The sequence below is a fragment of the Schistocerca cancellata genome, chromosome 2, assembly GCF_023864275.1.
Source record: "Schistocerca cancellata isolate TAMUIC-IGC-003103 chromosome 2, iqSchCanc2.1, whole genome shotgun sequence".
Lineage (NCBI taxonomy): Eukaryota > Metazoa > Arthropoda > Insecta > Orthoptera > Acrididae > Schistocerca > Schistocerca cancellata.
Genome location: NC_064627.1, coordinates 594,277,755 through 594,302,097, shown reverse-complemented (window position 1 = coordinate 594,302,097; position 24,343 = coordinate 594,277,755). Strand labels below are relative to the sequence as shown.

At 36.6% G+C, this 24,343-nt stretch overlaps 1 protein-coding gene across 1 annotated transcript in view; it reads right to left on the bottom strand.

The window, feature by feature from the left end:
* LOC126162232 (obscurin) overlaps positions 1 to 24,343 on the bottom strand; it is a 720,647-nt gene that overhangs the window by 296,242 nt on the left and 400,062 nt on the right. The window contains exons 27-29 of the mRNA XM_049918601.1: positions 22,438 to 22,618; positions 15,617 to 15,738; positions 2,070 to 2,248 (exon numbers count right to left, since the gene is read on the bottom strand). Coding sequence (XP_049774558.1) covers positions 2,070 to 2,248; positions 15,617 to 15,738; positions 22,438 to 22,618 — 482 coding nt within the window. The remainder of the gene's footprint in view (positions 1 to 2,069; positions 2,249 to 15,616; positions 15,739 to 22,437; positions 22,619 to 24,343) is intronic.

Genomic DNA, 24,343 nt, shown 5'->3' with positions numbered 1-24,343 from the left:
TGGATCGAGGGTGGTGACACCCTATCCACATTCCTCCAAAACCTCAACATCTTCTCCCCCATTCTCTTCACCTGGTCCTCTTCAACCCTACAAGATATCTTCCTTGATGTTGACCTCCACCTCGAAGATGGCTACCTCAGTACCTCCATCCATATCAAACTTAGCAACCACCAGCAATACCTCCACTTTGACAGCTGTGACCCATTTCATACCAAAAAGTCCCTTCTATGCAGCCTAACCACCCATGGCTGTTGCTCTCTGTAGTGATGAATAGTCCCTCTCAGAATATATGAAGGGTCTCATTGAGGCCTTCACAGAGCGAAATTAACCTCCCAACTTTGTAGAGAAACAGATCTTTCATGCCCTATCTTCCAGTCACCCAGCACCTACCAAAGTCCCATTGTCCAGCCACAGAGGGGTACTCCTCTCATTGCCCCTGTCTGGAGCAACTGTCCACGAGTGTTTTTTGACTACCACTTGTCATGTCCTGAAATGATGAATGTCCTACCCATTATCCTCCCCACCCTTTCTACAGTAGTACTCTGCCACCCACCGAACCTGCACAATATTCTTGTCCATCCCTACTCTACTCCCGTCTCCATCCCTTTGCCTGATGGCTCATATCACTATAATACACCTACGTGCAAGACCTCTCCCGTGTATCCTCCCACCACTACTTACTCCAGTCTGGTAACAAGTATCACTGGCCCCATAAAAGGCAAGGCTACCTATAAAAGCAGTCATGTGATCTAGAAGCTAAGCTGCAACCACTGTGCAGCATTCTACATGGGCATGACAGGGGCAAGGCAACCAACACCCCAGATTGCTTCTCTCATCAAGTGTTTTTGTTCGTAGTTTGACCTCAGTAGCCATAGTCAGTGGTCATGTGTGTGTGAGTTGTGTATGCATAAATGTGTGTGTTATGTTGTCTAATTCAGAGAGAGGCCTTTCAGCTGAAAGTTTACTTGATTAGCTGTCTTTTTGTTGTGCTTGTCTGCAACTCAACATTGCCACTATATGTCAAGTAGCATTCTCATAATATGGCCTTATTCCATCCCGGGTTTTCCGTTGTATGATTGTATAATCTTAAAAATATTTGTCTTGGAGCTTCATCAAAGAAAACCTTGGTTAGGGTCCTACTGTGTTTTTATATATAGGTGGGTTGCAGAGAGAGAGAGACTGGATGGCAACAAAAAAAATTAACAGAAGAATAAAAATGACATGGATTGCTTTCTTGTAAACTAAATAAGGTTTTCAAAATGAAGCATCCAATGTACCTGAAAAGGAAAATTTACAGTCAATGTGTATCACAAGCTTTTGACTTAGGGTAGTGACATAGGGACTGTTAATGCAAAAATCATTCAATGAGCAACAGTGAGATGTTGGGAATTACTAAGACAGACACAAAAAGTCCATGAAAACGGGCAGTAGATGTCCTAAATGTGTTCTTTATTGGGTTCCAAGTGATAAGAAAAGACCCAGATGATGACCTAATGGGAGGCAGGTAGATGACATTTTGGCAACAAGTAAGAGCTACATGGATACACAGGATACAACTGAATACCAAACTTTCTGAAATGTTCTGCAGGACACCTTTGTCCAGCACTGGATGTCAAATTGCTGATGAACCCCACGAAATTACTTCTCCCAAAATGTGAACTGGAAACTACAGAAAATAATTTTACATGTAACACCAAGTAAATGGGAACATATTGAAACACATTACCATATATCATTAATATGTGTCTGAAAGAAAATGATGAAGTTTCACATGTGAATGGAGACACAAGTAATGTGCTCACTGAATATTTTTTTTACTGAGGACAAAAGAGTGTCTTTACAATTTCTATATAATTTCTTGTTTTTTTATTTTTATTATTTATGTCTCTTTATAAGCTGTAAATTTAATGGGGGAACAGAGTCTTTCATGCTGTAACTAAATGAACTTGTGTAGCGTACCAACTTTTACAACAAGATTTATCAATAACTCTATTAAGTTTCCGTGAACATTTAAAATTATAAAAACTTCATAGAGTTTAATTATTTCATTTTATATACCACATACTTACTGTGCACTGTCAGTTTGGCCTGCTGACTACGTTCACCTTGGCTGTTACTTGCAGTAACCACATACACACCATCATCACCAAGGCCAATATTCTTGATTTCTAGTTTATAAACTTCTTTTTCCACATTCTCTGAAATAGTTGTGTGATCTGAACTGGATAGTTTTTCACCATTTCTTGTCCTACAGAAAATACAAAATTTTAGACACACAGTTCTTAACATAACCTATTATAAATACCATACCAAACAATATCTTTGTTTACTAGGCTAAAGGGCCTGGATGCTGATGTCTCACGTCATTATTGTGCAGCTCAAAACATGAAAACATGCAGTATAGTAAGACTACATTGCTCATGAGGTACAACTGGAATCAGTCAACTTTTACAAATACCTGGCTTTAGCAGTGGGCAGTTATTTGAAATGGAATGATCACAAAGGCTCATTCATAGGTAAAACATGTGGCAGACTTTGGTTCATTGGCAGAGTACTAGGCAAATGCTGTCAGTCCTAGAAAATTGTTCAACTGTATGAGACCAATACCAAACAGCACTAAGAGATCATACTGAATGTATACAAAGGAGGAGAGCATGAATGGCCACAGATTTGTTTCGCTATGGGAAAGGATAATTGATCTGATGAAGAAACTGAATTGCTAGGCAGCTGAAGATAGATACAAACTATCCTGAGAAAGCTTACTTATATAGTTTCAAGAACCACCTTTAAGTGATGATTCTAGGCATATATTACAACCCTTATGATCAGTCCCATAAGCATCACAAGGACAAGATTAGACTAATTGCAGTGCAATAATCCTTTCCCCCATACATGAATAGAAAAGGGAAGAAGTACTAATAAGTGGTACAATGGGTAATACCCTCCCCTACGCATTTCACAGTGTTTGCAGATTTGGATATACATGTACACGTAGTCAACAATTGTTGGAGATAAGGCTTTTCATGTTAATCCATTTGTCATCTTTTGCCTCCCATATATAATTATGAAGGAAAGTAAATCAGAAGAAATATTCAATACATCCAAATTACATTTTTCTTTCTTATTTCAATCAGTCAGCATAATTTATCAGTTGCATGAAGGAAAGTACTGGGTGGTTATAATTAAACTTTCTCCATTTAACTCTTTATAATACAGAAACTAATTATTGTACAAGTACCAAACTTGGTAGCATTAATGTCTAGACTATAGGGTGCATGATTTGCATGCATCACAGTGCCACCGTCCAGTTCCAACTAGGGCCACAGGTGCCATGGTCAGTCAATGTGATTCATAGTGTCATACACCTGACCAGTCACAGTCCACTTGTTGATGTACCAACATGGGCTTGGACAAGTGTCATACACCTGACCAGTCACAGTGCACTTGTCGATGTGTCAACATGAGCTTGGACAAAAGGAGGACAGCATTACTGGTGAATCTCTATTATCAAAACAATAGTAATGCTGCAGCTGCAGTTCGAGAATATTGCTGACTGAAAGGATTATGGAAGGGTTCTCTTTCTCCACCTGCTGTGCCGAGCATGAAGAAGTAGTTCGAATCAACAGGAGAACTGGGTGTCACTCTGGGAAGAGGCCAATGACCAGTTACACCACAGGTGGTTGATGAAATGGCTGTTGCTATGGCAGACAACACTGCACACAACTCCCGATCATCGGGTAGTGTGAGTACTATGTCCCGACAGTTGAACATCCCGTGGCCACTGTATGGAAGGTGATTCAAACAATTCTCAAGTGATATCCATACAGGGTCCTTACCATGCAGCAGCTTGCACCAAAGGATGCAGAACGATGTGCTGACTTCGCTCTCCACTTTCTCGCAAGGACTGAAGTTGACGAGGGCAGTCCCTAAACCATCCTATGAAGCTCGGTTTCCTTGACAAGTTAGGTGACCATACAGAATTGCCAAGTGTGGGGATCTTCACTGTGCATTAAGTTCCTCTGTATGCTGAACGTGATACCGTATGATGTAGCTTCACAGCTATGCTAATCATTGGCCCATTCTTTTTTGAACAGGTCAGCACTCAAAGCCCAAAGATGTGCAACGTGACTGGCCAGCGTTACTGTGATATGCTTTGCCAGCATGCCATACCCACACTACAGGAGAGAGATGCATTAAACTCAACAGTTTTACTGCAAGATGGGGCCCAACCGTACATTGCTCATGAAGTTCACCTGCTTCTCAGAAACACATTTGGAAATTATCAAATAATCAGCTGATCATTTCCAAATGCTTGGCCGGCATGATCACCTTACCTCACTCCCTGTGATTTCTGGTTGTGGGACAACCTGAAGCACAGGGTTTACGAGGGGAACTTTCACACATGTGAAGAGAGGTAGCCAGCATACCTACCTATATGCTTCATTCTGCTGTGCAGAATGCAATCCTGCACTTTCAGACTCGTCTGGATACTGGTCAATGCTCTACTGAGCCCCTTTTGTAGCAGTAATGGTACTGATATGTAATTGTATGATGTACTGTAGCAACTGAGTCGATTCTGCATTATTTCTCTTCCCCATGTTCTTGACATTAATGCTACCAAGTACTCATATGGTAATTAGTTTCCATGTTATAATGTGTTAAATAGGGAAAGTTCAATTATAACCACCTGGTATTTCTTCTGCAACAGTCACCATCCATTTTCTTGTCACCTTGTCTTAGGTTCAAATGATGTTTAGTCTCACAAATCTCTCTCTCTCTCTCTCTCTCTCTCTCTCTCTCTCTCTCTCTCTCTCTCTCTCTCTCTCACACACACACACACACACACACACACAAATGGCAGACAGAATAGGCAAGGGAGGTCAGGCCTCCTAAGTTTTCAGTAGTGGTGGTGGTGGTGGTGGTGGTGGTGACACTAGTAGTAGTAGTAGTAGTAGTAGTAGTAGTAATTATTTTTAAAATAAACCTTTATGCACCTTTGTCAATGAGCAAGAAGGAAATTAGCTTGTGTTACTTCCTCTAAACCACCAGCAGTAGACAGTGGCATGAAACATATGATGAGGAGGTCACACACATACCAGACCACCTGTAAATATTCTGTTGCTGAGGTAATCATGACATCACTACTAGGAACAGAAATGGGGGTACAGGCTGTTGTAGCCATGTTTCCATGCACTTCCATGGCAAGGGAGACCAGTAGTTGTGGTGCCATCTCTCTAGGATTCCTGACATTATTTGCCCAATGTGCAATGAATAGGGATGAAGCCCAGCCTTGTACCGATATGGATGAAACAATTTTGATTGAGGACATCATTACTCCCTTGCAGGAACTTTCATTTTCATAGAGATGTGAAACTGAACAACATTACATCTTGACGAAAGGATATCCAACTCCAGCACTACACTATGCATTCCTAAGTTCGTTATAGGAGCAGCACAGGTGTTCATGGGCTTACTCTGCAAAACGAGAATTTTTCTGCTGGACATGTTTGCTCTTAAGCACAAGAAAATTTGTATAATCTGCTAACACTTTCAGCAGTCTCAAGAATCTGTTGTAGCACAGCATGCTTCTACTAAAGATCATCTAAGTAGTTTTATTTTGTATAAAGAACTATTCAAATAATTGTTTAGTATTTCAGAGCTACTTAATGAACATTACAAACTGATGAAAATCAGACAAAATAATGAAGTGAAGCCTAACAAGGACATCATTAAAAATTTAAATGAGATCACAAATCTTTTGTGCAAGCAGGAGGTCATGATGAGACAATACTGCAAATTTTAGAACCATTTTCAAACGTGTGTTGAACAAAGATGAAGATCTGAAAGTATGCTGGAAGAAAAGTGCTATTTTCAAGGAGTCTCAAAAACTATACAGAATGAACTGATTGAATATATCAATTAGGAGGTTTGTGAATATATACCTTCAAACGTGGATAGAATCTCATTTTATGCCTGTAGTGTGGACAAAGCAACAGATGTTTCAGACGATCACAATACACTAGTGCTGTGAGACTAGTGGACTCCAGTGGCAACATTCAAGAACATTTTCTTGGTTTACATGATGTTGCTGCTATATTCACTGGGCTGAGTGGTGTGCTTTGAAATTATGATGTGAACAACAAACTAGTCGCCCAAAGCCTGCTCTGGCAGGAAAATTAAATGCCCTGCAGGCTAAGGTTTATGAAATTCTCTCCTCTTAAGTTCCTTTTAGTCACTGTTTTGTTCATTGTTTTAATTTAATTTTGCAGCAGAGAAGTTCTTGCAATAAAACTGTTAGGGATTTTTTTTTCCTCCACCCTTCAGGGCATTTCTGTTTTCTTCCACGAATCTTCCAAACACGCAGCAGTTCTTGACAGTATTGTTGGTAAACACATTCCTTTTAACAGTGAAATGAGTTAGAACTGTAATACCAGAACGATACCTAGCATTCACAAAAACTGTCTAGGGCTAACTGATGTTTTAAATGAAACAACTGACAGTGCAGACTCTAGGGCAACAACCACAAGAAAGGCCTATGGTTTCAAATATACCCTCCTAGACTCTGACTTTGTTTTTCTCTCTCTCAATTTTCAATGCATATTTTTAAAGACTGAACTGCTTTTCAATGTTCTTCAGAAAAAAACCAGTGATGCGCAGTTTTGCAACAATGCTGTCTTAGAATGTATAGCTTCCATGAAAAACTTGAGAAATGAAGATAAAGTGATTGACTTTTTACGTTCTATGAAATGCTTGACTAACTTTCAAGCTGAAGCTTCCACGAATAGAGCTGAAATTATGGATGAATACATTGGCAATCCACTGATGGTAAAATACAAGCAGATGTAATTTGAGATACTGAATAATATTGTAAAACAACTGGAAAGAATATTTTCACATTGTGATAAACTGCTCTTCCTTAAATTAGGCAATACTACACAATCTGTGAATAAGGAAGTGGAGCAGACCAACAAGGAGTACAAAGCTATCTGTAAGCACTTTAAGAACATTTCCTTAATTAACACCAGTAGTTGTAGCAGAGAATGGCATAGCAAGCAGGGTCAACATTTCAGTAATCTGGGTAAACATGTTTTAAGTGATACAATTCTCGGAATAGTATTGGATAAGCTAGAGAAGGAAAAAAGACCAGTAATGTGTTTGGATTATGTTTCAACTGAGATGACAAAAAACTTGTATGTATAGAGCAGGCTGGGTGTTCTAGTAACATAAGGACACAACCTGCTCAACTTTCATGTGGTAACATTAGGTCATGTTAACTAAGAGAATATGCAAAAAAAGAAATGCCTAAAGTAGAGTTTAAAATATGCTACCTCAATATTCAGGGTACGGCAGATAAAAACTTAATAGTCAATGAATTTTCAAAAGGAAAACGTGGTAGATATTCTATGTTTAAGTGAACATTGGTGTAAAGAAGATGAGCTTGGGTACAAAGTGTTGGATGATTACACACTACTTAGTTACTATTGCAGAAAACAGCACTTACATGGTGGGGTAGCAATATATGCAAAAACACCTCTTGCACCAAACTGTGGCAGGATGGATCTCAATACCCTTTGTGATGAAATGGATTTTGAAATATCAGGTCTAGTAATTGAGAACCTTAAGCTAATGATAGTAGTAGTGTACAGGCCACGTGGTGGTGACCCCCATATCTTTCTGGAGAAACTTGAGGAACTCTTAATGTACATATGTATACTGAAATGGAAAAAAATACAATATTGTCATTGGCGGGGATATTAATTCAAGTTTTGATGTCCTGAAGGACAGAAAAACTGTGACAGAGCTCAAAAATGTGCTTCGACAATTTAACCTGTACTATGTTAACTGCAAACCTACCAGAGGCTCATCCTGTCTAGACAATATATTTACAAATATTAAGAGAACTTGTATGTCCACTGATGTAATTAGTTTCCTTTACTCGGACCATGATGCAGTATATCTTAGTGTTAATAATGTAACTTCAGACTGAGCCAAACCAGAATCTAAAATTGTGATTACTAGACCTGCGAGCAGAGAGAGGATGGATAGTTTTAGACATGCCCTCACTTATTTCAGTTGGGACACACATTTTATTAGGCTTCAACACTGTTCACCAAGTTTTTCTCCATATTTTTAAATACATTTAAAAATAACATCCCTCTGAAAAAATGTACAGTGAATACTAGTAGTAATTACAAGAAAAGGAAAACGAAGGAATGGTATACTCCACAGTTAGGGCAACTGAAAAATACTGTTATGCTGTATTCTAGTCTGTACAAAACCAGAAAATCAGAACTGTATAAAGAACTGTATGCTCAAGCCAAATACAAGTATAGGAAGGAAATAAATGAAGCAAAGAAACTGCATAACATAGTAAACATTGAAAAATCTAACAATAAATGCAAAAAGGCCTGTAATGTAATAAACTCCATTGCTCACACTAAACACAAACAGGAAATCACCATTACTCCAGAAGAATTTAATAAATATTGCATAAGTCAAACCGCCTGAAAATGCACTTAGTATTATGGACAGCTGCTTTGAAAAGTTTCTGCCAAGCACCTTCACTTTCACAGAAGTGAGCCCAAATAATATCCTAAAAAAAGTGAAAAATTTCAAACCTTCAGTTAGTGTTGATTATTATGATATATCATGTAATTTGTTGAAAGATGTTATTGATTGTGTGATTTATCCCTTAACTTTTTGTATTAACAAATGCCTAGTTGAAAGTAAGTTCTCCGACATATTAAAAATTTCTAGAGTTGTGCCAATATATAAAAAAGGGGAAAAGAACTGTCCCATTACAGACCTATATCCATAACCCAGTTTTTTCAAAAATTTTAGAAACAATTATGTATGAGCAAGTTAGTGTCTACTTGGGTAACCTAAATATAATTAGTGATAAACATTTTGGATTTAGGAAAGGTAAATCCACAACAGATGCAATGGACTCCCTCGTAAAATTAGTATTAGATGTGTTCGAGGCTAGGGACTATGCCCAGGCTACGTTTTGTGACCTTAGCAGAGCCTTTGACTGTGTAGAGCATGACACTGTGCTGAATAAGCTAATTTACTATGGTTTTGATGACAACAGTATAAATATGTTCAGGTATTTTCTAGAGAACCGTCAACAAGTTGTGTGCATTGGTAGGGAGAAATCAAATTTGGTTAATGTTAGGTACGGCGTGCCTCAAGGGTTGGTGCTTGGACCTTTGCTGTTTATACTAATGATTAATGACCTGCTCTTGTTCATAATTTCTCATACAATATTGTATGCTGATGACACAACATTTATACATAAAAACTCTGATCTAGGTACACCGAAAACACTGACCGAAAATACCCTTGCTCAGTCCTCATTATGGTTCAAAGCTAATAGCTTCTTACTAAATGAAAACAAACACCAGACACATTACTTTAGCCTCAAAGAGATTTCTAATGATCAAGAACTAGAAACTGTCAAATGTTTAGGTGTTACTATTGACGATAAATTGACATGGGAACCACACATTAAAAATATATTGGCTAGGCTTTCAAGAGTTATTTATCTAATTAGAAATTTAAAAAGACATGTTCCCAATGACTATGTGAGATCAGCATATTTTGCCTTCTTCCAGAGCATCATTTCTTATGGAATCTTAGTGTGGGGTAGTAGCTGTCATGTAAATGACATTTTACTTTTACAGAAGAAAGTAATAAGAATAATAACAGATTCTGATAAAATAGTACATTTTAAACCCCTGTTTATTAAATTGCAGTGTCTTACAGTAGTAAACTTATTCATCTACAATGTTTTATTGTACATTAGAAACAATGTCTCTAATTTTGTGTTGCAAAGTGATATTCATAGGCACAATACTAGAAACAGAACATCTGTAGATGTGCCATATCATAGATTATCAAAATCGCAGAACTCCTACCTAGTTCTTGGACTAAGGATGTTTAATAGACAAAGTGCTGACTTTAAAGAACTGCCTGTAAATATGTTTAAAGCTAAATTATACAAGCTACTAGTGAACAATCCGTTTTACACCACTGATGAATTTTTTGAAGATGAAAATACTGCATTCTAATGTGTACCTATTTTAAGTAAACCAATTTACATAACTATTGTAGTTTATGTAGAAATATATGCTCTTGACTTTGTCTATTACTGTAATCAGCCGAATGACAATAAAATTTTATTATTAATACACCAATTATGGTCAGTATTTCCTTCAAGACAGTGTGGATTCATCATTACAAATGTATGATGCATCCTTCAGCCACTTGCACTTGGTTATAGACCTGGAGACCATATTTCCTCCCCAGCATAAAGAGGCATTTCACTCTGTCATTTTGGGTCATGTTATCAAAGAATGATTCAGAATGGAACAAACCAATTTCCTCCACAAGCTTTCAGACTATTTTGTCTAATTTTTACCATTCCTGCAACAAGTGCTTCATTTGAAAGGAGTTTTTCTTGTCTTAAATGCATTTTAGAAAAAGTATGCATGGATCGCTTTTCAGCTATTGCTTGTACCTCAACTGAGAAACCAGTATGTAAACACTTGAAAGCCAAGGTACATGATGCCATCAAGAGATTGAGGAAGAAGAAGGATCATTGAGTTAAACTTGTTTTACAAGTAACAACGCTGAAATGACTATCTTCTAATTCGTTTGTCAATCAAAGTAAGTGTCTTTAATATTATGATCATTACCATTATTATTATTATTATTATTATTATTATTATTATTATTATTATTATTATTATTACTAGTAGTAGTAGTAGCAATAGTAGTCTCCATCGTCGTTGTTAACATCATGTTAGTTGAAGGATTAGTGATGGTCATTAGGAACAATAGGTATGTGTACATTAAAAGGGATTTTCCAATATGTTTCCTGGCATCCGCAGAATTTAGGCCCATGATCCACCACTGACATATGCACACATTGTGCATATGTCACTTGAAAATGGGTAAGCCTAAAATTGGCAAAGAGTCAAAAATGAAAGCAATGCATATACAGTGGGGACATGGAGATATCATTTTATTACTGACGACTGACTTAAATCAAAGTCCCATATATTGTTAATGTTGCTGTTTCCAACATTGTGGTAACATTACATAAGGCTGTGGATAAGACAATATTAGCAAAACAGAAAAATATAATAAAAAATAAATGCTACTCTAAAAATAAATATTTACTTGCAAAACTACGGATAAAAATTTTCTGAAGATGTCTTACAAAACATGTTGATAACTTTAATATTTTTATTTCCTGGGATCATGCTCATGTTACAGTAGAAATCAAGGTATTAGCAATATAATATAATGCAACTTAAACTTGAATAACATATCTAAAAATGCACTGCTGTTCCCCATACTTACTTTGCATAAGAAACTCAAGTGAATGCTAAATATGGAAATTGTGTAGAAGAAGGTAAATGAAATATTTCTTAAAAACTGTCAATAAACAAAGTGGGAAGAATACATGATCAAATGGACTTTAAACAAGGATGTTCAATACGTACATAAAGTTTTCTGGTGGCATGTCATATTGTACAATAACTATCACTGTATGGCATTAATGCCAAGTTGTGGGGCATGATTTAATCTCAATATAGTTACACCCACTGCTACAGCTGTGCATGTTAGAGTAGACAGACAAGTTACCACTCCACTATGACATATGGTCAAGACACCTAGACCAAGGTTGTGGGAATGTTTCAGTCTGTAGGAGACATTGTCTTTGAGCAACTGCAGATCACAGAAACTCTTGTAGAAAATTGGTGTCACTATGCAGAACTTCAGATGACAATAATTAATAAATAACTTATTAAAATACCAAGTTGGCCACACTCGAATCCTTACCCATATTGATGTTTCATTATTTATTAAAAATTACTTTCAAGAGATAAATAAAATCAGATTAACATAACGAATGTTGGCAGAAATGACTGATCTATGACCATAATGCACCCTGCACAGGGAGTTGAGAAATGGTTATGAGTGGTCATGAAGCAGTGCAGCTCGGTGCACAATGATGTGAACATGTAACTTGTTATCCAATCAATCACTTATACTTTTGTAGTTCAAAGTAAAGTAAATGTTAAAAGTGCCTCAGGTTATGTTTGATTCAATGTTAAATGACTCTTAAGAAAAGACTGTGACATTAAACATAATAGATGCAGTGCTCAGTCTTGACATTAGGCACTGTGATCATAACATTGCCTTATGGGTTTTTGTTGGTACTTACATGGCATTTATTCTACCACATCTCATCAGATATAAGTGTTTTCTTATTTTCAGTCAACTGCACGAATATGAAAGGTGATGCCCCCCCCCCCCCCACTCATTTTAAAAACTAAAAATAGTGACAAAAAATAATTCTAAGTGTTATTGTAGTGACAATACTACAATCCTATTGACCCCCCTTCATTCACTGTTGTCAGAAATGACAAACTATGGTGAATAATTCCAACTAGAAAAATGAGATGTTTTGAGAAGACATGAGGTAAGTAGGCCTCTCTTCCAATAATCAGTGAACTATGGAGTGCAGTCTGCTACAATTTATTTTTGCAGGTTACCCAATGCAGCCGTCCAAATACAACTTTAAAAAGGGGACGACTTACAGAGTTAGGATGTTCAAATGCAGAATTATATTGTGGCAGAGAGATTCCATTTTCTTTTTACAAGAACAAGGAATTGCTACAACTGCATAAACTGATGTTTCAGCCACAGTTACAGTGGCCTCCTTCTGTACCTATTGACATATTTTGCTGTTCATGATACATTATATTTCACCATTATTGCTCTATTAAGCATATTAAGACACAATTTTAAAACCAATGGTACATTGGCCTCTTGTGCCATAAGAAGTGGTAAACTACACTGAAGAACGAAAGAAACTGGAAAACGTGCCTAATATCATGTAGGGCACTTGCGGGTATGCAGAAGTGCCACAACACGACATGGTATAGATTTGACTAATGTCTGAAGTAGTGCTGGAGGGAATTGACACCATGAATCCTGCAGGGCTGTCTGTAAATCCACAAGAGTGTGAGGGGTGGAGATCTCTTCTGAACTGCACATTGCAAGGATTCCATGATATGCTCAATAATGTCCATGCCAGGGGAGTCTGGTGGCCAGTGGAATGGTTTAAACTCAGAAGAGTGTTTCTGGAGCCACTCTGTAGCAATTCTGGAAATCTGGTGGAGACTCTGTAATGGTATGGGGCATGTGCAGTTGGCAGGGTCCATGGATACATGAGGTTGTCTCCATACACATACACGTCCATCCACTCAATACAATTTGAAACGAGACCCATCTGACCGGGCAACATGTTTCCAGTCATCAACAGTTCAATGTCAGTGTTGATAGGCCCAGGTGAGGCATGTAGCTTTGTGTCGTGCCATCATCAGGGGTACACGAGTGGGCCTTCAGCTCTGAAAGCCCATATTGATGATGTTTCACTGAATGATTTATACCTTGACACTTGTTGATGGCCCAGCATTGAAATCTGCAGCAATTTGCAGAAGGGTTGCATTTCTGTCACATTGAGTGATTGTCTTCAGTAACTGTTAGTGCTGTCCTTGTGGGATCTTTTTCTGGCAGCAGCAATGTCAGAGATTTGTTTTTTTTACTGGATTCCCGTTATTCACAGTACACTCATAAAATGGTTGTATGTGAAAATCCTCACTTCATTGCTACCTTGGAGATGTTGTGTCCCATCACTCGTGCACCAACAGTAACACCATGTTCAAACTCACTTAAATCTTGATAACCTGCCAGTGTAGCAGCACTAACTGATCTAACAACCATGCCTGATACTTGTTGTCTTATATAGGCATTGCTGACTGCAGCACTGTGTTCTTCCAGTTTACACACCTCTGTATTTGAATACACATGCCTACACCAGTTTCTTTGGCACTTCAGTGTACATTGTAATTTGTTTCCTGTGGTGCGTGGGGAGGGAATGGGGGTCTGCTTTTGCCTACTGTCCATGCTATATGTGTTACCACTGGTAGCCTTAGGCAAATGTGGTTGTGACCTTTATTTTTCCTTATGAAGGGCTGGGGCCAAACAGCTTCCATTTCTCAAAGGTAGCACTTGCATCTCAAGTTATTTGTGTGGTCTCATTCGAAGTCCACTTTGTACGTGCCCACAGCGTGCTGAGCATCTACTGTGGCCTTGTTGCAGCGTAACACATCCTGGATCTTGTGGGTGCTATAGACGTTGGGCTGGACACCAGTCCAGTGTAGGTATTACCCTTTCAGTCAGCGACAATCTTCACATAAGGTAAGAGTGCTGCTGGCTGTGGTTTCTCAATATGCCGCTTGTCTCACAGTCTTTTAGTCATTGCTATGGCTGTGAGGATCAATATGTGGTCGTAAACATTGGCCAAGAATGTTGTTCACAACCTTTCAAGATCATATGTTGTACTGTGAGCATCACTTACATGTTGCATGTGAACAGTCACTGAATGGCTGATGGATCTCTTCTGCACTGGTTGATGGTGGTATTTGGCATGTAAACATCTGTCCATTGTGTGCTCACTTCTGATATACTCTGTGTCCTTGTGTGCCATCCTTTGTTGTATACATTTCCATGTCTAGAAATGGAATTTCCCCATTCTTCTCCACTTCGAGTGTGAACTGGATCTGCATATGCATCTTATTGAAATATTTGTGAAATGTGTGTAGGTCTGTCTCACCACATAGCCATACAGAAAATGTCTCATCTACATCTGAGCCAGCAGTGTAGGCATAAAGAATCTGAACAAAGTGCAGTTGCTTCAAAGGTATCCATAACTATGTGGGCTGCTACCAGGAATATGTGAGAACCCATTACTATGTCATCTATCATTCCATAGTCTTTTTCCTGTCATTCTAAGTATTTAGTTGACAAACACAAATCAATAAGGTTGCATATGTTTGACAGGACAGTCTCCTGGAAGATGTGAACAGTTTAATTTAATGGCACATTTGTAAATAATGACTTTAAGTAAAAATTGACTGTGGTACGTAAAACTGACTCTCCCTTCTGCAGTCCATAGAGTGGCAGAATAACCATGGCCAAAATGTTATTTTTATCAACTGACACTTATGATGTGACACCTTACCCAGGAAACTTTTTCCTAACTTAGTTGGTTTGGGTTGTTTAAGGGAAGAGACCAAACAGCAAGGTCATCGGTCTCATTGGATTAGGGAAGGATGGGGAAGGAAGTCGGCTGTGCATTTTCAAAGGAACCATCCCAGAAATTGCCTGGAGCGATTTAGGGAAATCATGGAAAACCTAAATCAGGATGCCCAGACACAGGATTGAACCATCATCTTCCCAAATGCGAATCCATAGTGCTAACCACTGTGCCACCACGCTCGGTTTTCCTAACTGACTCTGGCTGCAAAAGCCTACACTGTTATTTCATGTTTAACTTTTTTTTTGAGCAGACATTCTAACACAATGGTAAATCTCACATAAATTATGACCTCTTACTTTCAGAAATATAGGTGCTCTTCTAGGAAACAGACACTGACCCATATTATCTTCTGGGGAATGTGAATGCATTATGCAAAAAGTAAACATTGATATTTGAGTTGTGTTATTTCTTGATTTATATGGTACCAAAGTGGCTTACCAAGTTACTTTTGGCTTTGGATTTGCCAGTATTTGAACTTCAAAGGCAGTGTCTTCATATGGAATCTTGGTAATATCACTCAAAGCATCAATCTCAGGAATCAGCAGAATATCCAAGCGAGCCTGAAAACAAATGAGTTGTGTGAATTAAATCACTAACATAAGAAGGCATAAATTAGGAACTCTGTCAAAATCACATTCATTCTTTTAATTTATTTTTTAAAAAAAAGGTAATTAATTGGGAACTCTGTTAAAATTACATTCACTGTTTTCCACATTTATTTCGAGTCACATGTACAATCATACTATCAGTCTGACTGTAAACATAGTCTCTTTTGCAAAAGCTGTTAAAGACCCAGGTAAGACAACAAAGACAAGGCTAAAATAAGAAAGATAAATGTTTTTTAACAGAGGGCAATTCATTCTGGAATCTAATTTCTGCACTTTTCATCAAATATAAAGTACAGTCAATTAATGCTTTGTGTCCTGAGCTCTAGTAAAAGAACTTATACTTAAAAAGATGGGTGTTTTTACCATAATTTAAAAAACTGGAAATTTTGGAAAAGAATATTCTTTGTAGTCTAAAGTGGTAGGTAATAATTAGTTCTTTAATTAATACAAAATTTCATAAAGTGATTTATTGTAACTGTGTTCTAGGTATGAGGGAAAAATTGGTCAAGGATTTATGTACTTCAGAATTCAATTTTATTTTTACAGGGAGAATTATCCAGTGATGAAGTGCACAGTGATCTTCTTGGAGAGCTTTACCACACAACTTTCAGCTTTGTATGATACATTTGAAGCACTTTAATTTTCACATTGCTATTGTGTTCACTGTATTGGTAGCTCATGTCTTTGTGCCACGCTTCTACAAACTCCCTATTGCCTCTATAAAAGAACACAATATATTTTCTTGTTTCTCTTTCTGTTACTATCTCAGCAGCTTTCAGGTGAGATGGTTTCAAATCAATAACCTGGAGAGTTCAAATACAACAGTGATGGTTTGTGATCTTTGATTTCTGCAAGATCTCCACAGATGCTTGCCACTAACTGAAAAGTATCTGGATATTTAACTGTTACCTTATTATAAAGCATGCTGTAGTTTATAAGTACTGGATAATTATTTGGAAAACCAACTTCCACCACTTCATAGTTTGCTGCTTCAGTGCACTGTAGGAAAGCTGCTCATCATGCAAAACCAACACCCAGCTTTCATATACAAGGTCTCTCCCTACATAGGCTATATACCGGCCTTAATTGCCAGGAACGTTCACATTCACTGTGAGGATCTTGCTTCAATTTTACTAGTATCCATGCAGATGAAAGAGAATTCATACAATATAATGTTTTCTGTTTCTAGACACATACTGTCACGTGTATATTCCTTCCTCAGTCAAAGACCAAAACTTTGTGAAGTCCTTAATATTCACATAATATAGCCACAAGTCACATTAAATTTGGTTTAATACAACTGGTTTTGCTCATCATGTATGAGCATCATCAAATAATCATTACTCTGGTGACAATGTTTAGCTCATTAACAGTATTACTGAGTACCAGTGTCAAACACAATACCATGAAGCTGTACCTCGTCCACCCTGAAGACAGAGACAGCAACTGAGGGTCAAAGTTCATGCTCCAAAAGTACATTCCTCCTTGCACTTTGCCAATGCATCTGCCACTAGTCTCTAAATGCCCAGTGTGAGAGTACAGATATACAATTATAAATACAACAGTTTTCTGCATAAATCACTTATTTATTTTGTCAGTATTCATTTTCATGTATCACACCATCATCTTCACATGGAGAATTGTTCAGTTACATAGTTGGTGTCAGTGAAGACCACAGATGCCTTTCCACAAAAGCAGACCAAATGCACGACACATTATGCATCTTTTGAAAGAAAGTAGGGTCGAAAACTAGATGCATGCTGCTACTTGTTGCATGTGCTCTCCAATGTACATTATGTTTACATAAACATTACGTTATGTTTACCTAAACATCAATGTCAGGCTGGTTGTGTTAAAAGTTTCATCTACATCTATATTCTGTACATCACTGTGAAGTGCATGACATAGGGCACTTCCCAGTGTACCATTTATTGAGTCTCTATCTTTTCTATTCACATATAGAACACAAGTACATGGGAAGGATGATTATTTAAAAGCCTCTCTATGTACTATAATTAGTCTAATATTGTCTTTGTGTGCCCTACAAGAGATATACATAGGGGTTGTAGTCTATTCTTAGATTTATCACTTAATACTGGCTTTTAATGGATGGCTGGTAACTCTCTTCAAGTAACTGGCAGTTCAGGTATGATAGCATCTCCTAGATGCTCACATATGAGTTGAACACACCTGTGACCATAAAAGCTGTCTTTCCTTGTGTGGGTTCAATATTCCCTGTTCGGTCCTAATTGGTATGGGTCCCAGTCAATTGAGGATTATTCTAGGATGAATAGTATGTTGTAAGCAATCACCTTTGTAGACTAACTGATAAACTACGAAGGTCTTCCACCTGTTTTACCTATGACTAAGACTATGTGATCGCTGCATTTTATGGTATATACCCACAAACTATAACACTCAAATACTTGTATGAGTTAACTGATTTCAAAAATGTCTCACTAATATTGTAGCCATAGGATACTAATTTTTTTCATTTTGTTAAGTGCACAGCTTTACATTTCTGAACATTTAAAGCAAGCTGCCAATCTTTTCACCACATCTGAATATTTGTGTAGATTTTTACAAACATTACTTCATTAAAGATAACGGCATCATCTACAAAAATCTGAAGTTACTATCAATATTGTCTACCAGGTCATTAATATACATGTGACTTAATTTCTACTTCTACTAATTACTAAGCACTTAAAATAACCTGCTCTGTCTTCCCTAATAAAAATTCCTCATCCTATCACAAATTTATTTTGATTTCCATATGCTCATACCTTCAGAAATATGTACTAATATGATACTGAATTAAAGGGCTTTTATAAATGAAGAAATTATGTATCTACTTGTCTTGATTCATGGCTTTCAGCAAGACACGTGACAAAAATTTAAGCTGGGTTTTGCATAACCATTGTTTTCAGAATCCAAGGTGGTTGGTGTGCAGGAGGTCATTATGTTCATGATACTTCCTTACACTTCAGCTCAAGATATATTCCAGGATTCTACAACAAATGGATGTCAAGGAAATTGGTTGGTAGTTTTGTGGATCACCTCCACTACCCTTTTTGTAGATAGGTGTAACATATGCTTTCTTCCATCTATTGGGCACTGTAATAGTTCAAACACCTTCCCCCACAGAAGTAGGAATCAATTTGTTATAATTTTATTATTATTATTGGGAGAGTTAGTTTCATTCAGTGTATCATCTGTACAATTTTAAAATCCCTGGCTTCCTCTGATGAAACAAATGATATAATATTTGATTGCATATTTCTTCTTTATCTGTTGTTATGTGATGTAGAAGTGTCTTGTAATGTATTAAAAAAATATTTGGGAAGCAATAATGATAAACCAATGTTTATAAAAGAAAACTAATAATAAAAAAAAGAGTGTGTTCAAAAAGGCTGTCTCGGCTAAATTATGCGTCTATTTTATGTTTAAGGCACCACCCACCTAGCATTGTTAATGTAACACAATTGTAGGAGGAAGCTGTGATCCTACAAAACAAAAGAGTCATAGTTGTTTAAACCAGAAAGGAATAGAACAGCAATCCTGGAATGTGAAGTTTTGTGCAAGTTATTTATACATATATACAATACTTGTATGCATACTCTGATGAGGATGGAAAAAAACTGTAGTAGGCCACAAGTTAAAGGAAGTAACCAAAAAACCAAATGCACTATAGAGAGTGGCACCACCAAAAAACACACAAGTGATGATAACTTTACTTTCATAATATAGGCTTTCACAGGGCAGTACTTATTTGGTATTTTATTAGTAGTTTAGTTCAAAATGTCTGCTTGTGTCTGTGTATGTGTGGATGGATATGTGTGTGTGTGCGAGTGTAAACCTGTCCTTTTTTCCCCCTAAGGTAAGTCTTTCCGCTCCCGGGATTGGAATGACTCCTTACCCTCTCCCTTAAAACCCAATCCTTTTGTCTTTCCTTCTCCTTCCCTCTTTCCTGACGAGGCAACCGTTGGTTGCGAAAGCTAGAGTTTTGTGTGTATGTTTGTGTTTGTTTGTGTGTCTATCGACCTGCCAGCGCTTTTGTTGGGTAAGTCTCATCATCTTTCTTTTTAAATATATACATATTTTGGTAGATATGGGTATTTGTTTGACTGTTGGTCATATGTTTGAATTGTTGTAAAGGGAATTACGTTAACAAACAATCAGTAAAATGGGTAGTGATTCAATAGTATGTAAAGTGCTAACTATTTGCGTAAATCACATTCACCATAAGCATGTTAAAACAACAACAAACACATACAAGCACAAAGACGGAAAAATATTAATATGGCAATGTCCTGGAAATTTACAGTTTTTATCTGTAAAAATGGATAATTATTTCTGTTCAAGAATTCTTCTTTGGTACAAAAGAAGTTGTTAACGAGAAACATCTGTTTCTTAGATAAGTACGAAACTAGGTATGAGATGCACTATATATTCTATAAAATCTTATCTTCTCTAATAGAATATTATGACTGAAAAAATCAAATTTCTTTAATAACTCACACAGGCTCCCAACTGCTGATATCATTTAAAGATTTTATTATGTGCTCAGTAAATGTATAAATAACTAACTCAGTAGTTTGGCCATTCTGGAACCAAAATTGTGATTGGAAAAGTATTTAATTACTACGTGCGTGTATTACAATCTGGAGTACACTAACTTTTCAAAAATTTTTCAAAATTGTGTAAGGAGTGACGCTGGATTGTAGTTATTGGCATCTGAAGAGTCATCCTTCTTATATAGGAGCCTAACAATGCCCTACAAAAGCGATTAAGAACATGACATATGACAGGGTCACAACTTTTTAGTATCGTGTTAGCGATAGTGTCCACCCAACTCTGGCACCCCACATGAATTTTTACTGTTTAGACTAGAGGTAGTGAACCTTTTTTACCTATCACTTACTTTTATATCTCTGGTAGTAGTAAAATTTTCTAACCGCCCACCAGTTCCATAGTAATGGTGATTTATAAATTAGGGAAGTAAATTTACTTTATAAAATTATACAGCAGGGTTAAAGCATGTAATAATTTATCCTTACCAAATAATTCACATCAAAATTTTATGAAAACACAATGAAAATGTTTCAAAACACTTACCACCTATGGGCAGAAGGGACCATGTTGATTAACTCTAGTTTAGAATCATGAAAATCTCCCTTATTTCAGGTGGGGATGGGAGACTAATTTTTATTACACTGAATGTCCTCCATATGGCTTCTTCAGTGAATTGTTTTATTGTATTTTCTGAATTATTTGCACAAAATTTTATCTACTTTTTAAAGTAGTAATTAAAAATATCTGCTACAGCGTTTACAATGCTTCTATTCAGCTCAGCAGAAAGAATATCATTTTCTATAGCTTCTTTAACTGCCTCTCTTTTGACAATATTCCATATTGATTTTATTTTACTATCTGATACGTCAATTTCAGATGATTATGAGCAAACTCCCGTATTTTTTAAAAAACTTTTCTTTATATTTTACAGTATATACAGTTTATAATATAGAAGTATGTATGGATTATTACTTGTTGTGGCTCTTTTGTACAAGTCCTTTTCTCATTGTGAAGGGATTCTAATTTCCGTAGTGTTCACAAGTTTCTTTAATGACTTCCCATTAAGACAGATAATTATATTTTCAGGACAGTTACTTTCAAAAATGGATACATACTCTTTCATAACACAGAGGGGATTTTAATTTATAATGTATATGGATGATTTCAACAAGGAGTTGTGTGTTTCACCACTAGATGACAATGGCATCATTTTCACAGCAGTGGGGGGACTTTAATTCATCATATTTCAGCCAATTTGCACAAAATATTTTTATGTTATGCACAGAAACCTTTCTTGTGAATCAATCATTTCTATTTGTGGAAACCATATCAAAATCCCTGCAGTGGTTCCTAAGATTAGCCAAATACACTGAGGCAACAAAAGTCAGGCAAACCTCCTAATATCGTTTCAAACTTCCTTTTGCCTGGTGTATGCAGCAACTTGATGTTGCACAGACTCAACAAGTCACTAGAAGCTCCTGCAGAAATAATGAGCCATGTGCGTCTACAGCTGTCCATAATCGCAAAAGTACTGCTGGTTCAGGTTTCTGTGCACAAACTGACCTTGCTGTTGTGTCTCATAAATGTTCATTGGCATTCACGTCAGGCAATCTGACCAGCCCATGGTCATCTAGGGTCCAAACAATATGGGCACAAGCCCAGGAGAGGCACTGCAGGTGATGCTGTGCTGTTCCCAAAGGCATTCATGCCAGTTGTCTGCTGTCATAGCCCATTACTACCAAATTTTACCACACTGTCCAAGTTGATATTCACCATATGCCCCACATTAATTCCTGTGGTAATATCAGGGAGTGTTGCTTGTCTGTTAGCACTGACAACTCTACAAAAACATGCTGCTCTAAGTTGTTAAATGAAGGCCATCAGCCACTGTGTTATCCATGGTGAGAGGTAATGCCTGAAATTTTGTATTCTTGGCACACTCTTGTCACTGTGAAGCTTGGAATATTGAATTCCCTAACAATATCTGAAATGTAATGTATCATGCATCTAGCTCCAATGTCCGTTCGCCAGTCAAAGTGCTGTGTATCTACAAATTAACAAAACATTAATACTTACACTGCTTTCATCTTCTCCAAATTTGTTTGTAGCCTTGATTTTATATTGGCCTGTGTCACCATGTTGGCCAGATGGAATTTTAAGGGTAAATGTAGTCTCTTTTAATCCATCTCCAATGTCTTTTGTTGCAGCAGTAAATATGTGCCTCTCATCTTCTGTTACTTTTTCTCCATTATGGAACCTACAATAATGGAAAATTCAATTTAGAAAACCACTATAACTTGAGTTTCCCAAGTCCCTACAATGATGTGTAACAAAGTATTTTTACTACCTCCATTTTATGTCCAGTGACTAATTTTTAAAACTTAAATTTTAATAATATTAACATTCCCATTATTAAACTGTAATGGAGACACTGAGGTTCATCATGTGCTCATTCGATTGATATTTCTGTCAGTAGCTATTCCTTACAACTTAAACCTCATATAATAAAGACAAGAAATTTTTTATTTTTATTTTTTATAATTGATATTATTGGTTATGACAAGGTACCTCATTCATAAATGGGAAAATAGAGAAAAATTATTACGTTGCACAGTGTACCGGTATCTGCCATATGCCACACTGCAGCTTACAGAGTACAGACTTAGAGAGAGAGAGAGAGAGAGAGAGAGAGAGAGAGAGAGAGAGAGAGAGAGACGTGGGGGGGGGGGGGGGGGATGTGATCATTCAAATATGTTCAGTAAAATCAAATAAATTCAGTTTTAGTTTAGCTGCACTGTTTTCATGTAGAGGTGAATACAGCCTGAAGCACAGAGAATCAATAATTTGTAAAGTTTTAATAAACTATATTATCTCACTTTTCTGTGAAGGCACCTTATGTTTACATTGTGCCCTACATTTGCAGTAGTTACTTATTTTCTGCCTCAAGATAGATATATCTGGAAAGTATGTTCATAAAAAGATGAGTATTAATTTATCTGAAATAATACAAACATTGAATATTCTTTTCCAGCTAAAAATTTGAAAAGGTTTAGTTGAATAGTAGGTTATACTGCCCAATATTATATGCATGCAATCTCTGATAATATGTGGTTTTATTTGGATAACCATGAATGGCCTGAAACTATTTTGTCAGCGACTTCAAACTCCTGTTCTCCTTTGAACTAACTTTATGAGAAGGGGAAATTTACTTTTAATGTGTTAACTGGTTTTTGGGTTACAAGGCCATCTTCAGACATTGGTTAAGTAAAAACGGGGAATTTATTTTCAACATAAACTCAGTTTTATAAAAATTATTTTATTGTATTTTTCTGTCTTTGGTCACACACATTATGTCATAACTGGAGTTGACATCTTGAAAAAGCATCATTAGATTGTCTCTTTCAAAATAATGAACTGTACAATATTAAGAAATTTACTTAATAATGCAAACTAACATCTGTATACACCTAATTGTAACTGAAACATGTAACTGACTATAGACATTAGTTTGCATTTGTAAGTCAAATTAAATATGTTCAGTATATTAAGTAAACTCAGTTTTAGTTTAGCTGCACCATTTTCATGTAGATATTGTGCTAAAGAAGTGAATACAACTTGAAGCACAGAGAAAATATAAAAATGAATGGCAATTACTGAATCATTCACAAATGTTTACTACCTATTAACAATATCTTAATAAATACTCTCATTGCATTATTCTGTGAAATGCTATTAGTGAAATTGATATATATGTTTTAAAATCTCTGTACTGTCGCACAGACACCAGTTTCTTCAAACGTATTGAAACTAAAATCTATGATCTTCAGTATGAAAATTTACTTAAATAATTCAACTTCAGGTGTATTTAATTTTTCTTATCACAATTTTCCAAAGTTTACATTTTTTTTCCAGTAGCACACACAACTATAGCTTGTAGTAACCTTGACCTATAATTAAACATAAAACACACTGACCTGCAAAT